The following is a 14,401-nucleotide window of genomic DNA, read 5'->3' as shown; positions in this document are numbered from 1 at the left end:
ATTATTATTATTTTTCTATGGGTTATTGCATTATTCTGTTTTGTAGTAATATTTTCTCACCTTTTTGGCGGGAATTTATTTCCATTTTCTTCTTTCGAGGGTTCAGAGATTCAATTCCTTTATTAACATACGAAATGAGTATATATATATATATATATATATATATATATATATCTTTTGAATATTTAAAATAATAACTAAAATAAAAATAAATTACTATAACAGTGATACATATCAAAATTTCCAAAACTATATGTGAGTACTTATATTAGTTGTACTTCTTAATTAGTAAAATAACGAGATATGTTATGGCTCGTCGCATACAAAAAAGCAGATCATATGTTCCCGCAATAACATGCACACGCAACTGATAATAGCACGTCGTAACCATTTCCGCGAACCAACCAATGGATATTGTAATTCGATAAGACGACGTCGTGTTGTTGACCACGAATATTTCTTAAATTTCCTTTTATCTTTTGTTTTTGACGTCATCACATTGGTTTATGTCCACACGATATCAGTCATAAAATCCACGTAGGAACGACTATCCATTACACCCATCCACGTGTTCTCATAACAGCTTCTAGTTCCATTACCTGAACGAACAATAGAAACAGAGCATCGAACTGAGAAGGAAGAAGAAGGGAAGCAAGAGAAATGGCGGCAGCGGCCATAGCCGTTCATCTCCCGAAACATGCATCGTTTCTTCCTAATCCCAAGCTTCCATTGAATCAAAACTCTAGCTTTCTCGGTGTGTCCTTGAAGATCGGTCGACCCATGTCCGTTAACCGGAAAATGAAAGGTCCGGTTACGGTCTCTGCTGCTTCGACGAGCAAGACAGTCGTTACAGATGGCGATAGAAGCAAACAGTTTTACATAAACTTTACTGGCTTTCCATTTCCTCTTGGTCCTTTCCTTAACCGGCGCACCATCAGAACCGAGGTTAGGCTTTCGAACTCGTTTGAGAATCCATTACAGTGCCTTTCAATTAGCAATCTCGAATTTCGATCCTTTGCTTGTTATGCAGGCGGTAAAAGGTAGCATATGGATGTTTGAACAAGAACAAGCTTTAGGTTTCAGCAGTGTCTCAACGAATATAAGAATGACTGTCATCAAACTCAAATCCGGTGGTTTATGGGTTCATGCTCCCATTGCTCCCACCAAAGAGTGTATTCAGGTTCCCCCTTTTTTTATTTAATCTATTGATTGATTACTATCTCCAGAGAATTGTTGAAATGATAAAAGTATCATGCTTTAGTTTCATAAACACATGGTTGTGAATAATTTACTTTTAAGCGATGTCTGAACTCTATTTACTTACTTTTATGTTGAAGCAGCTTATTGAGGAGTTGGGAGCTCCGGTTGAGTACATTGTCCTGCCAACTTTTGCTTACGAGCACAAGATATTCGTCGGTCCGTTCTCTAGAAAGTTCCCCAAGGCTCAAGTATGGGTGGCGCCAAGACAGTGGAGCTGGCCACTGAACTTACCACTCGAGTTTTTCGGTATCTTTCGCGCCAAAACCATTAAAGACGGAGACTTATCTACCCCGTGGGCTGATGAGATCGAGCAGAAAGTCTTAAGCTCTCCTGAAGTCGGTACGTTCCTTCACTATTTCAATCCTGTTGGCGGTCCTTAGCCAAGCCTCATGAAACATTCGTCTAAAAAATCATTTATTAAATTATTTATAGTCGTCCAAAATCCGAGGGTCGGCCCTGTACTTATGGAATAAGTAATATACAGGAATTGGACCGTATGTGGAAGTAGCGTTCTACCATAAGCGTTCAAGAACTCTACTAGTCACTGACGCTGTGATCTTCGTCCCACGGAAGCCGCCATCGAGTATCAGCAGCGAGTCCTTGCTGGCCTCGGCTAAGAACGGACTGGCTGTGAAGATACTTAGCAAAGGCAAACAAGTACCTAATGACCCTGTCGTTGACACCCCAAACACCCGCCAAAAAGGTCAGCCAACAACTTCTTGAAATTCAAATTCATCAAACAAAAGATCTCAATGAGTGTCTTTTAACGTGCAGGATGGGAAAGAATGGTTCTGCAAATCCTGTTTCTCGGCCCGTCTAATCTCTTGGAGCCAAACGCGAGCTTTGCACAAATGTCACAGAAGCTGATAGTTTCTCCCATTGTCAAGACTCTGGTCTTTAGCAAAGTCCCCGAGAAGGTGAGGGACTGGATCGAGGAGATAGCGAGTGACTGGAGATTCAAGAGGATAATCCCAGCTCATTTCGAGGCTCCGGTAAACGCAGGGAGGTCAGAGTTTCTAGCTGCGTTTGGGTTTCTTGATGATCTTCTAGGGGAGAGATATGTGAACCGTCCTCCTTCGCTCTCTATTCTCTTTACTTCGCTGATGGGTAAAGCAGCGAGCTATTTTCCTCCGGATGATATGAGGACTCTCTCTTCTCTTGATCAGTTCTTAGTCTCTGTTGGTGCTGTTAAGAAGACCGTCTCTGGTAGAAAACGAAGATGATTGGAACAAATAGTATTCATCGTTAATAAATAGTCTTATAAAGAATATAGAAACGATTCGGTCTTGTAAAGAGATTTGATTTTATACTTTATAAAAGAAACGTTCAACAACCCTTTTGATCATGTATCTGTATCGATAAACAATCTAAAGCCAAACCACAAATCTGAAACACACTCTTACATGATTGAACAGACACATTTGTTCATCTTAGGATCTCCATCTTTAGGCTTCTTTTCTGTTCCAAAACATAATCAAAGAAACAATGTCAAGTCGAGAACAGAGTTTTGAAGCTTAAGTAGAGGCTTTGTTTCTCTTTGAATACCTTTTTCAGTAAGCAGAGGTTGGATGATGACGTGCATTGTGGTGACAGCGTCAACGAGAGTAGAGACAGGGCTTCGGTAGTCTTTAACCGTTTTGTTGTTGTCCAAAACTTTCCCTGCGCTTATCAACTTCACCTCTTTCACTGTCCTCGGTCCATTTTCCTTCTCTAGCTCGAATCATGAACAGACAAGAACAAATGACACAAGTAGGTTGATCAGTGACAAAAGAGTTGTTTGAGCACAGGCTCAGCAAGTGTCCATTAGGATAAACATTAAGCATAAGATTATCCTAAAGAGTGACATGATTCTCACAAGTAATCATAGAAAATCATGCCATAACCATTGGTTACAGGAAACATTCAAGCCTTTACAACGCAAAGTGCATGAGGAGGGTAAAGTAAGCCATTAAGAAACTGACCTCTAGGCCATTGAGAGATAACAGTCTCCTTCAATGCAGCAACAGTGGTAGCATCCGGAAATGCTTTAGGACCGATATCAGAACCGTCGTTTAAGCGAAACTTGATCTCTAGTTGATCATCAACTTCTGCCATCTATTATTGCCAAAAAAAGAACCAACCAAACAACTACAAAAGAGTTCAAAAAGACTTTGCAGTTTATCAATAGTATCAAAATCCCACAGGGTCTTCTTTTGCTCTTTACTCTTTATCTGCAACTATAAAAGAACAATAAGTGACTGGGAAGAAGCCTGAAGAGGTATAAGTGGGTACTTAGTAAATAATCTTCTTTAACAGAATCTTGATTCATAAATGGATCGCATGAAATGCAACAGAGCAATAAAACAGAGGGTTTTTAACAGAATTAACACATGTCCTCATCATGTATAGCTGCTGGTCTAAAACAACAAATCCAGATTTGAAAAAAGGAGAAAAAGAAAAAAAAAACTCTCAAAAAAAAAAGGTGACTGATTACTTACTGTGGCTATGTGACTGATGTGAGCCGATGAATCAAACAAGAACACGCATCAGAGAGAAGTAAAGAGTGAGAGTTGGGAAATGAGATGAGATGAAGAGACTCAGTGTATTGAATCAATCAAAATGGCGGGGTCAAAGTTTTCCATATTTATCTGATATTCTTCCCATCTATGCGCCTTTGGACCTGCCCCTATCTCTTTCTCTTTCTCCCTTATTGGAATCAATCACAAAGGAAAGAAGAAGAAGAGAAGGCCACTTCTCAATCCAATTTGTATGCTTGAATGTGAAAGCTTATAGTGAGGAACCTATAATAATGTTAATCACAACTATGAAAATTTTGTTATTCATGTTTCATTGTTATAGCAAAATCATTTATTTTCAAGTCATCATCGTACAAAATAATGTAACATGAGATCCGAGAGAAAAGATAGGACAAAGGGAGAAAGCAACAAAGAATCTGACCAACAACAATCCTCTTCATCAAGAATAGTCTCATCATGATTTGGTCAACACATGGACCTTAACAAAGCTATAATGGACCTTAACAAAAGCTTACTTGCTTCCCGTTTCCAAAGGCAATAATAACATATAAGGAAAAAGGAAACAAAACAGAGGATAAGAAGATTAAGAAATGGGATGAGCCTGCAGCAGCCTAATTGTCTAGAGACAGACCAAGTCACTTGGTTTTAACAGCTACCAACCTTGGACTATAACACCAACCTCACCCTTCAGTTTTTCTTCTTCTTTCATGGGACGACATGTAATCAAATGGAGATTGAGTTTTATGCATACACTTCAGTTTTAATCTGTCTGATTCATTTGACATGAAAGACCTTGCTGTGATATTTGTTTCAGTTTTTACATTTAGTTATAACCTGAACTTGAATCTACAATGGTAGAGTCATGCCTTTCATTCTGTCATTTGATTGGTATAAATCCTAAGCAGGTTTGATCCCAAAGGATTTAATTTTGTTTTGCCTAATATCTTAGATGATGATAACTTTATATTTAATCAAAGAACCAAAACAAAGAAGGTTTCTAAACATTATGGGAGCAGTCTTCAGCAATGATATTGATAAAAAATTGTTCTTTGAGAAAAAAAATAAACACTAAAAACAGAACATTGGTTTCGGAAAAGCAGTAGAGCCTCAAAACAACATTTCAGATGTTCAAACTTCAACAGCAATACGTCCAGCAACTTGGTCCAAATCGCGTTGCCCACTGGAAGTGATTCTTCTTCCTCTGAAGAAGAAGAAGAAGAGATTGTAACCATCAGCGTCAAGCTCAAAGAATGGATATAGAAGATAGCTATTATTTGAAGAAAGTTTATTACCCTTTGGTGTCTATCTCAACAATGTTCATAGTCTCCAACTGCTGGAGGATGTGACGGGCAATGCCACCGCTGCTTTTGCAGAAGTGAGGTGGGCGACTGCCGTTTCTCTTGCTGCCACCGTAGATTCTACGGAAAGCACCAACTCCAAGACCTCCCCTCAGGTATACCTTCCTTGCCATAGATGCTGCCATCATAAAAATAGTATAGTCTTCTTCAGAACTTTTATTTATATGAGAATTGAGAAATAAAGCTGAGACTAGGGGGAAAGAGAGAGCTTACCAGCTCTGATGTAATACCAATCGGGATCATAAGGGGCAAGCTCCTTCAATTTACCGGTCTTCACAATGTCTGTCCATGAGGGAAGCTCGATCTGCGTAATTGAAAGCATACGAGTCAGGTGAAAAAAAAACACAAAGTTACGAAGCAGCAAACAAACTAGTAATGACGATGACCAATCACTAAACATCCCTGCTTTCAATGAACATTCGTTACATTTTCAATTGATCAAAAAGACACTATTAAGTGGTTATGAACTCAGCATGAACAAACATTGCCAGCTAAAAGAAACTAATTTCAATACGACAGACTAATAAAATATGTATTTGTAACTTTAATTAGACAGTGTAAGATCCATTTATCAACATTCCAACAATAAAAAACAAAAATCTCAAACACAGCATAACAGAAGAACACATGGTGAAGAAGAAACAGAACGTCGAAATGTGGAGAATTGGATTGATTTAACTCCCTAAAAAGTTCTAAGTCCGCATTAAACACACCTAAAACACGAAAGAAGAGCACAAACCTTGCCAGATCGCTTGAGATGAGAAGCGTAAGCCTTGACAAAGTCATGTGGAGATACGTCTTTCACTGTTTTACCAGTTGCCATATCTAAAAGCAGAGATCTTCGTCTGGGAAGTTTGCGCAAGGCAGCTGAATCTTCTCACGTTACTCCTCGAAAGGCTAGGGCTTTCAATCTCCAAGAACAATGTCTATATATATGTCGTCATTACATTTTGCTTAGGGTTTTTCTCCCAATCCGGAGAAACAAAATGGGCCCATTTTGATGGGCCACAATTATTAATTGGGCCTTATTATTCTATCCATTATAAAACGACGTCGTCTAGAAGCTGTCGGAATCATCATCATCGCATAACTACTGGCGAATAGTTCGCATCTCGAGTCGTCTCTTCCATTTTTCTTGACAAAGTAATTAAAAAAAAAACACCAACCCTAGAGAGAGAGAGAGAGTGTAGAGCCCATCAGCAATGGCGATTAAGAATCTATTGACCTCGGCTCTCCGATCTCAGAGGCGTCTCGCTCTCAATCAAGCGACACGAGCTTCCTCCTCGATCTCAGCTCTCGATTCCGCGACTCACTCCCCTCCCCCGCCGGCGACGCCGATTCTCATGCCCTACGACCACGCCGCCGAGATCACCAAAGAGAAGCTCAAGAGGCTGGAGAATCCCGATCAGAGATTCCTCAAATACGCATCCCCTCATCCAATCCTCGCCTCTCACAACCACATCTTGTCATCTCCCGAGACACGTGTCACCACTTTGCCCAACGGCCTCCGAGTCGCCACCGAATCGAATCTCTCCGCGAAGACCGCCACCGTCGGGGTGTGGATCGACGCCGGATCGAGGTTCGAGTCCGATGAGACGAACGGGACGGCGCATTTTCTGGAGCATATGATATTCAAAGGCACGGAGAGGCGCACGGTGAGGGCGTTGGAGGAGGAGATCGAGGACATTGGTGGTCATTTGAATGCGTATACGTCGAGGGAGCAGACCACTTACTATGCCAAGGTGATGGAGTCCGATGTGAACCAGGCTTTGGATGTGTTGGCTGATATCTTGCAGAACTCTAAGTTCGAGGAGCAGAGGATTAACAGGGAGCGTGATGTCATCCTCAGGGAAATGCAAGAGGTAATTACTCTATCTTGTTAAATATTCGAACTTTGATGTTCTGATGTTGTATCACTATTTATTTATGTTTGTCTGAGTGATTGTGAGTCTTGTGTCTGTTTCTTCACTCAGTTGCGTCTTCTTTAAAAATTCGAACTTTATGTTCTGTTCTATATATATTCAAGTTAGATGTTATATTAATCAGTGTGTCTTGAGTAATTGTGAGTCTTTTGTTTCTTGATGTGTCTGTTCGGTTTCTTCACTCAGTTATGTCTTAAAAATTCGAACTTTATGGTCTGTAGTTCTCTATGCCTTTTGTTATGTTCTATATACTTTTAAATTACGTGTCGTTTTTACATGTATCTGCTTCTTCGTTTATTGATTTATGGACTTAGTTAATCATATGTTGGCAAGGTCAAGAAGTAACTACGTTTGAATTTTACATTATTTAGGTGATATTTGAGTCTTTTATTACTTCTATTCGTTATGGTTTATTTGTTTGTTCACTCTGTTAAGCTCTAGTTTTATTGTAATTTGGTTCTTCTGTAGGTGGAGGGACAAACCGATGAAGTTGTTCTTGACCATCTACATGCTACTGCGTTCCAATACACACCTCTTGGAAGAACTATTCTGGGACCTGCTCAGAATGTCAAGTCTATCACCAGAGAAGATCTGCAGAACTACATTAAGACTCACTACACAGCTTCCAGGATGGTATAACATTTCTTGAATCAATTATTGATTTTGTTTGTATTCTTATGTTGGATCATGCAAATATATTTTTCAGGTGATTGCTGCGGCAGGAGCTGTCAAGCATGAGGAAGTTGTTGAGCAAGTGAAGAAGCTATTTAACAAGTTGTCATCTGATCCAACTTCTACCACTCAACTAGTCGCCAAAGAACCTGCTAGTTTTACTGGTTCTGAGGTAAATACACAGCCCTTTGTGATTTTGTCTTTCCTTTAATTTTTTTTTTTTGCTTGCTGTCTAAATCTCATTTTGTCAGGTTCGAATGATTGATGACGACCTACCCCTTGCACAATTTGCTGTTGCCTTTGAAGGAGCATCTTGGACAGATCCAGATTCTGTTGCTCTTATGGTTATGCAAACCATGTTGGGTTCATGGAACAAGAATGTTGGTGGTGGCAAACACACGGGGTGAGATTTTGCTTTCTGTCTATATTGCTTAGCATGGATTCAACGATAAAGTTTTCTTTGTGTGTGCGCAGTTCTGCTCTGATCCAGAGGGTTGCCATTAATGAAATAGCGGAAAGCATAATGGCATTCAACACCAACTACAAGGATACTGGATTGTTTGGCGTGTACGCAGTTGCTAAGGTCAACCAAACATAATCCACATAGCTGTTTATCTCTTTTGTTGAAATTTTCTAGGGATAAGCAGTCTTATCATATCACTTTTAACATATTGTAAGCTACTTTTTGCAGGCCGATTGCTTAGATGATTTATCATATGCCATTATGCATGAGGTAACGAAGTTGGCCTTCCGAGTTTCAGACGATGATGTGACCCGTGCACGGAATCAGGTTTACTAACACCCATCTCTTTCCCAAGATTCAGCGTCTAACTCACTTGTTTGTTTAACTGATTTTAAATAATCCCTTCAGCTCAAATCGTCGCTTTTGCTTCACATGGATGGAACTAGCCCAATTGCTGAAGATATTGGTCGTCAGGTATGATACCAATAACATCTTTATAAAATATGTGCGTTGGTCAAAGATAACAACCCGAGAGACTTTGTGATATTTGTAGCTGCTGACCTATGGGAGAAGAATCCCAACCGCTGAACTATTTGCTAGGATCGATGCTGTTGATGCCAGCACCGTTAAACGTGTGGCCAACAAGTTTGTCTATGACAAGGTAAGTTATCTTTTCTCTCCCTCGTCTTGTTTATCTATCTACACAGAGTTTAAAACTAAAGGGTGATGAAAGGGAATGTTTTTGGGGATAATGCGCAGGACATTGCAATCTCAGCCATTGGTCCGATCCAAGATTTGCCAGACTACAACAAGTTCAGACGCAGAACCTACTTTAACCGTTACTAAGCCTCTGAAAGAACGGTCACATAACACCCATGGGGAGAGAGCAAGAACAAGGTGGCGATGGATTCATTATTTTTGGGTTTCCTTTTAGTGTAATCTTTCTTAATTTCCCATCGCTGGTAAAATAAATGTACCATCCACTCTTTTTCTTTCTTCTACAAGAAGATACTAGAGATCCTCTGTTTTATTGTTTTGTTTGGTTCTCCATAATTTCTCATACAACTTAATAAGAAGTTGAATATTGGTTTGAAACTTATTTGGAATGATTGGTCTCCTTTCTTCTGCATTCGTCCATATAAATATGTGTAGTATGCATTGGCTCTAGATTTTATTATATCAAGTGGAAAAAAAGAATATCATCTTAAACTCAACAGCAGTTGAACTAAAAGGTTAAAAACAGTTCATATAGAAATGGTCACCTACTTTGGAAGTGGCTTGCCTCTCAAGAAATACTTGAACAGCTCAAAAGCAGCATGTGGCTTGGACAGTGGAACCTCGTGACCTGCTCCTATCACCGTCACGAACGTTAGTCCCTCGAACACTTCCGCCACCCTCCCATCTAAGTCCACAATGTTTGTTCAAATTCCATGTTTTCTTTCTAAACCGGAGATAACAAAATAAGAACCAGCTTGTTTTTTTAAGTACCTGTTTCTTGACATACTAAGGAACTTTGGTATTCAAACTAAGTCTTGCCAATGAGTACCTAGTCGCTGTCACCGGTACAGCTGAATCGACGTCGTCACCACTTAACCATAACAAAAAGACTAACGTAACGACTTAGGGAATGTGTCAAGGTAATATCAATGAAAGAATGAAAAACCACAGACCTGAAAACCCAAACCCTGATCCCATCGGCAATCATTTCCCGGTATATAGGCAGAACCGATGAAGCTGTGTCGTTCCAATCTCAGTTCAGCACCTCACTGACAACAAAAAACTAACTATAATTAAAACCGACAACTAAATTTAACATATGATCTTAGTTATGGAATGAACCTGCAAGCAGTCCATTTTTACAAAATCTTGGTGGTGTTGGCATGAAGAGCTTTCTAAACATCAGGCCGGTTGTTATAGACTTCTGCATATCTCTCGGTACATCGATCATACCCTAATATTTTCCTCAGTACCTTCTCAGTAGACATAACCGGCTACATTGCTTATGAACATTGAACCGGATCCAAACCGAAAGAGAAAAGCAGAGGAAAGAGGCTCTTACGGAGTGGGGAAGATGAGGGAGACGCATCCTCCCGCGATCAGAAGAACCACCGAAACCCACAGCTACCGTCGCTTGACTTGTTACACGGCGGTGCATAGATGTTGTACTGATCGATGCTACTAAACTCTTTCTCCATTGCGTAAGAGTAAACCGTTTCGCATTCATCAGATTCCTCCTGTCGACTGAACTCGCAAGTGTTCACCAGCTGATGATACGTCCTGTCGGAGATCATCGCGTGGCTCCACCAATACGGCACCGTTCCGAGGTTGTCATAGTGATTGTCCGTCACGGCGTTTCCAACCTTCCAAACGAAACGGTTTTACGCGCGAAAATTCAATAACGGTAACGGAAACAGAGGATTTTGAATTTTTTAAATATTACCATGATTCCTTTGAGATTAATTGGATTCTTGGATCGTTTGTTGTAATGCATGATTTCTCTAGCGAGCTGAGGGACGTAATGTCCGGCGTAACTTTCGCCGGTGATGTAAATTTCACGGCGGTTGTATTTCGGAAACCGGTGAAGCCATTGGACAAGAAACTGAAGTGAATCTTTAGCTGCAATAAGAAGAAACAGAGTCATCGGTTAAGGTAAACCATGAGTGATTTAGAGGGATTGGTTCTTGGTTTAGTTATACCGGTGCGGCTGTCGCCAGTATTGAAGACTTTTCTACATTGTCGGAGACGGAGACTGGTCTCACCGGATAATGCTGCCGGTAAAACAATTGAAATATTCCATCAATGCATCCAAACTGTTTATTCAGATTTGGGTTCTCATCTGACAAGTTATACATAAGTTTTGCAGACATGGCTTCTTCTTTTCAAAAAGGATAACTAAATAAAGTTTGGTATGTCTATGGAACTAATGAATTTATTGTCTAGTTAACAAACTGAAGTTCAGATCCAACCCTTCTGATAAGCGACCAAATGATGTAACACATAGACCACTAGACTTTTCGAAGTTTTTGATAGGTAGACGTAGAGGCAATAGTCAATCAAAAACTGAGAGGGGCTTCATTAGATATAAAAGTCGGAAGAAGGCCCATAAAGCCCATTATAGATTTACTTTTTTTTCTTACTGTGAATATCCATTTTCCACCTGTTTGTTTCTATTCCTTGATTTGAGGCCAAATCTAGAAGAAGAAGCAGCAAAGAAGATTAGCCAGAAGAGGTAAACAAACACCAATTCTTTTGATCTGTCTTATCACGTGTCTGTAATAACTCAATATAACAATACTATTTGGAACCTCTCCTCTTCTAAATATCCCCAACTCATTGAACACAAACTTAAAACTTGTAAACATTTTTCAAATTGTTTAGATCTCTCTATCTCTAGCAGGATCAAACAAAAAAAAAAAGCAAAAGATGGGTAAAGCAAGAGGAGTAAATAGTGGTGTTCATCAAAGCTCTCTTGGTTATCTCTTTGGTTCTTCCGGGGATTCTCCTTCCTCTGCCGCTACAAAAATGGGGACCACAACCACGACAACCACCACAACTACCACAGACGGAACCGGAAGAAGACCAATTACGACCACGACCACCACCGTCACTGATAATAATAATAGATTAGCTGCAGGTGTTAGAGGAAGTCCTAATAACTACTTCAGATCAGAAGGTCAAAACTCTGGAAACTTTCTCACGGTAAGGAAGAGATATTATGTTACATTTTCAGAATGAAAAAAAAAATGAAACTTTAAATTTGAAAACTGATAGAAATGCCAAAATGTGACACAGGAGAGGCCATCTACTAAGGTTCGTTCAGCTCCTGGTGGCGTATCATCTCTTGGCTATCTCTTTGGAGGACCAAATGCTGCTGATTCTGTAAAGAAATGAAAGCTGCTTCCGACAATCCAAGATTTTTAATTAATCAAATGTACATCTTCCATAAACATGGTTGTTGTTGTGATCATTACGAGTTTCTAATAGAAACCTTAATTTCAAAAAGAAAAAAAGAACATGTTACCAATCTAAATCAAAAATAAACAAACAGTGCCCAAATGAGATCATTTTTCACAATCTACTCCTCAAATAATATATGTTCCATCGTAAACTAGAAGCCGAGTCAAATCAAATCATTGATCCTGAAATTAATAAGGTGAAAAAATATTATTATCAAGTGCCAATTTTGAGTCTCAATCGGTGACCATCCGGCAGAACACGACGACGGCTCTTAAAGCTCAATCAATCGTAAAAGCTTAGTGTGATTGGGATGTCTGAGATCCGTATTTCTTGCTTTGACACAGCTCTTATAGATTACATCAATGTTTCTGTAACTGCAGTGTGATTTATTGGAATTGCCAGCTGTAGCACAACTAGAGAAGGATCCTAAATATGGACCAGTTCACCAGCTGCTGAAGATCTTTCTAACTCAGAGGCTGAATGCTTACAGGGAATTCCAAACTGCAAATTCAGAATGTCTGCAAAGCTATGGTAACCAAATTGTAAATCCGTTTACTGCTCTTTCTGTAAACACGTCGCTCTCCGGAGAAAATCCCTACTTTCTATTTCTGGTGGTCCTTAGGACTTGTCGATGAAGATTGTGTCACAAAGATGAAATTGCTCTTCCTTGTCTGTTCTTGTGCTGTTGAACCTGTACAATGTGTATGAAGACATTAGCAGCGTTAGAGGGGAGTCAGATCAACCTCAAGGCGCTGATTTAACCTCCATGACCGAAGACTTCAATTTCTATCAAGGAGGGAGGTTTCCAGGAGATTGGGGTTCATGTCAAAGCTTGGAGATGGTTAATTTGGGTCAGAACTTCTTCAAGGGCGTAGGTCTTAGTAAATGCAAGAACCTTCGTCTTCTTGATTTGAGTTCGAATATGCTTACCGGAGAGCTTCTCAGAGAGATATCGCGCGGTTCCCTGCATGAGTGTTTTTGACGTTGGCGGAAACAGATTATTGGGCTTAATCCCTGAGTTTCTCAGCAATGCCACAACCCAGTCTTTTTATTCGAAAATACACGTATGCGCATGCATCTATCAGGAGTCACACCAGTTGAAGCAAGAAGATGGTTCACATAAGGAGACCGAGCAATGGCTTTCGAGTGCAGCACCAAACCAACGTTTATAAAAAATTACCTCTTAGATATATTATAGTAAACTCTAAAAACTAGATGCATCCAGAATTCGCGGCAAAACAATTTTCCTTTCATTTACAAATTTTAATGGGCTTATATAATACTGAAGTAAGGTAGGGCTAGGGCCAAATAATAGATTGGGATAAAATAAACGAGACGGTGTGAGAAACGAACCCTAAATTTCCTAATCATGTCGCTGAAAATGAGATCGATCTTTGCTCAGGTGCGTCGAGAATCTGAATCCTATATTTGTTCGATTGAGTTATCCTCTAAAATTTTTTGTTTGTTCGATCGGTTGTATCTCTCGACACAGGTGTATCAAAAATCGGTATCGGCGGGGCATAGACGCAATTTCTCTTCATCCTCAACCAAGTGCGAAGGTAAAGTTGTACCAAATTCGAGACCTTTAAAAAAAAAGAAAAAGAAGAAGAGTGTGATTTTCTTCAATAATTTGTGATTGTAGTGTCGAAGAAAACAGCTATGGGGATTTATGTTGTTACTCGAACCCTAGGTTTTGCTTCCGGATTTCTCGCTGGTACGTGGAGTGACAGAGATTCTTTTATCCTCTTAAATCAGCTTTTAATACCCTTTTTGTTCTGTTTTGTTTTTGGTCAAGGCAATTATGTAGTTGGTGATTTTGATAAGAAGCTTTTGGAGCGGCTGGAAGAGGTATAAAATAAAATCAAAGAAGCCCGCCCTCGATGTGACCATAATTGCGATGATGTCTTCTAATCTTTATCGTCTGTGTTGACAGGATATGAGGAAGGATGAGGAATACTTCAAGAGAAGCGAAGCGATATTGTCCCATCTTTCAAAGTTGCCTAGGTCAGCCAATTAATTGGCTTTTGCTAATTATTATGTATAAGATGTATGTGTCGTATGGTATGACAACTATGTGTCCGTTGTGGTTTTGTCTAAACTGAAATACTTGTCTCTGCAATTGCTTTCTTTCGCTCAGTCAAAATATTTTAATTTCGTGTGTGTTTTCTGGGCCTCCGTTTTTTATTATAAGTCGTTTTAGAAAAACTTTTTTGTTCCAAATTATATGTCGTTTTCGGTTTTCTATGTAAAATT

At 39.6% G+C, this 14,401-nt stretch overlaps 5 protein-coding genes and 1 pseudogene across 6 annotated transcripts; 3 read left to right on the top strand and 3 right to left on the bottom strand.

Moving 5' to 3' along the window:
- The first annotated feature begins 557 nt into the window (after window positions 1-557).
- On the top strand, window positions 558-2,594 carry LOC125580834. Its single transcript, XM_048746069.1, has 5 exons — window positions 558-945; window positions 1,031-1,180; window positions 1,341-1,599; window positions 1,745-1,963; window positions 2,035-2,594. The coding sequence occupies exons 1-5, from the start codon at window positions 661-663 to the stop codon at window positions 2,481-2,483; spliced, it is 1,362 nt and encodes a 453-aa protein (XP_048602026.1). The 5' UTR covers window positions 558-660; the 3' UTR covers window positions 2,484-2,594.
- LOC106404116 (membrane-anchored ubiquitin-fold protein 1-like) lies at window positions 2,356-4,579 on the bottom strand. The gene is made up of 3 exons (XM_013844865.3): window positions 3,222-4,579; window positions 2,806-2,970; window positions 2,356-2,718 (listed from the first exon to the last, which is right to left on the bottom strand). The coding sequence occupies exons 1-3, from the start codon at window positions 3,352-3,354 to the stop codon at window positions 2,660-2,662; spliced, it is 357 nt and encodes a 118-aa protein (XP_013700319.2). The 5' UTR covers window positions 3,355-4,579; the 3' UTR covers window positions 2,356-2,659.
- Window positions 4,580-4,721: 142 nt separating this feature from the next.
- On the bottom strand, window positions 4,722-6,090 carry LOC125580836 (40S ribosomal protein S19-1). The gene is made up of 4 exons (XM_048746072.1): window positions 5,874-6,090; window positions 5,348-5,438; window positions 5,069-5,252; window positions 4,722-4,977 (listed from the first exon to the last, which is right to left on the bottom strand). The coding sequence occupies exons 1-4, from the start codon at window positions 5,955-5,957 to the stop codon at window positions 4,905-4,907; spliced, it is 432 nt and encodes a 143-aa protein (XP_048602029.1). The 5' UTR covers window positions 5,958-6,090; the 3' UTR covers window positions 4,722-4,904.
- A 130-nt stretch (window positions 6,091-6,220) lies between these two features.
- On the top strand, window positions 6,221-9,290 carry LOC106404129 (probable mitochondrial-processing peptidase subunit beta, mitochondrial). Its single transcript, XM_013844876.3, has 9 exons — window positions 6,221-6,996; window positions 7,525-7,689; window positions 7,763-7,900; window positions 7,980-8,131; window positions 8,203-8,311; window positions 8,420-8,518; window positions 8,600-8,665; window positions 8,745-8,852; window positions 8,951-9,290. The coding sequence occupies exons 1-9, from the start codon at window positions 6,337-6,339 to the stop codon at window positions 9,035-9,037; spliced, it is 1,584 nt and encodes a 527-aa protein (XP_013700330.2). The 5' UTR covers window positions 6,221-6,336; the 3' UTR covers window positions 9,038-9,290.
- On the bottom strand, window positions 9,107-11,341 carry LOC125580111 (annotated as a pseudogene).
- On the top strand, window positions 11,173-14,310 carry LOC125580838 (protein SPIRAL1-like 3). 2 transcript variants are annotated; one of them, XM_048746074.1, is made up of 7 exons: window positions 11,173-11,890; window positions 11,984-12,679; window positions 12,771-13,550; window positions 13,641-13,707; window positions 13,791-13,862; window positions 13,944-13,996; window positions 14,082-14,310. In XM_048746074.1, exons 1-2 carry the CDS (start codon window positions 11,615-11,617, stop codon window positions 12,080-12,082), a joined length of 375 nt encoding a protein of 124 aa, XP_048602031.1. In that variant the 5' UTR covers window positions 11,173-11,614; the 3' UTR covers window positions 12,083-12,679; window positions 12,771-13,550; window positions 13,641-13,707; window positions 13,791-13,862; window positions 13,944-13,996; window positions 14,082-14,310. The 2 variants fall into 2 exon arrangements, with proteins under 2 accessions (XP_048602031.1, XP_048602030.1); XM_048746073.1 differs by having other exon boundaries at window positions 11,984-13,550.
- The last annotated feature ends 91 nt before the right edge of the window (window positions 14,311-14,401 follow it).

Source organism: Brassica napus, chromosome C1 (assembly GCF_020379485.1).
Source record: "Brassica napus cultivar Da-Ae chromosome C1, Da-Ae, whole genome shotgun sequence".
NCBI lineage: Eukaryota > Viridiplantae > Streptophyta > Magnoliopsida > Brassicales > Brassicaceae > Brassica > Brassica napus.
The sequence above is the reverse complement of the archived record's forward strand: the minus strand, read 5'-3'. Positions and strand labels throughout refer to the sequence as shown.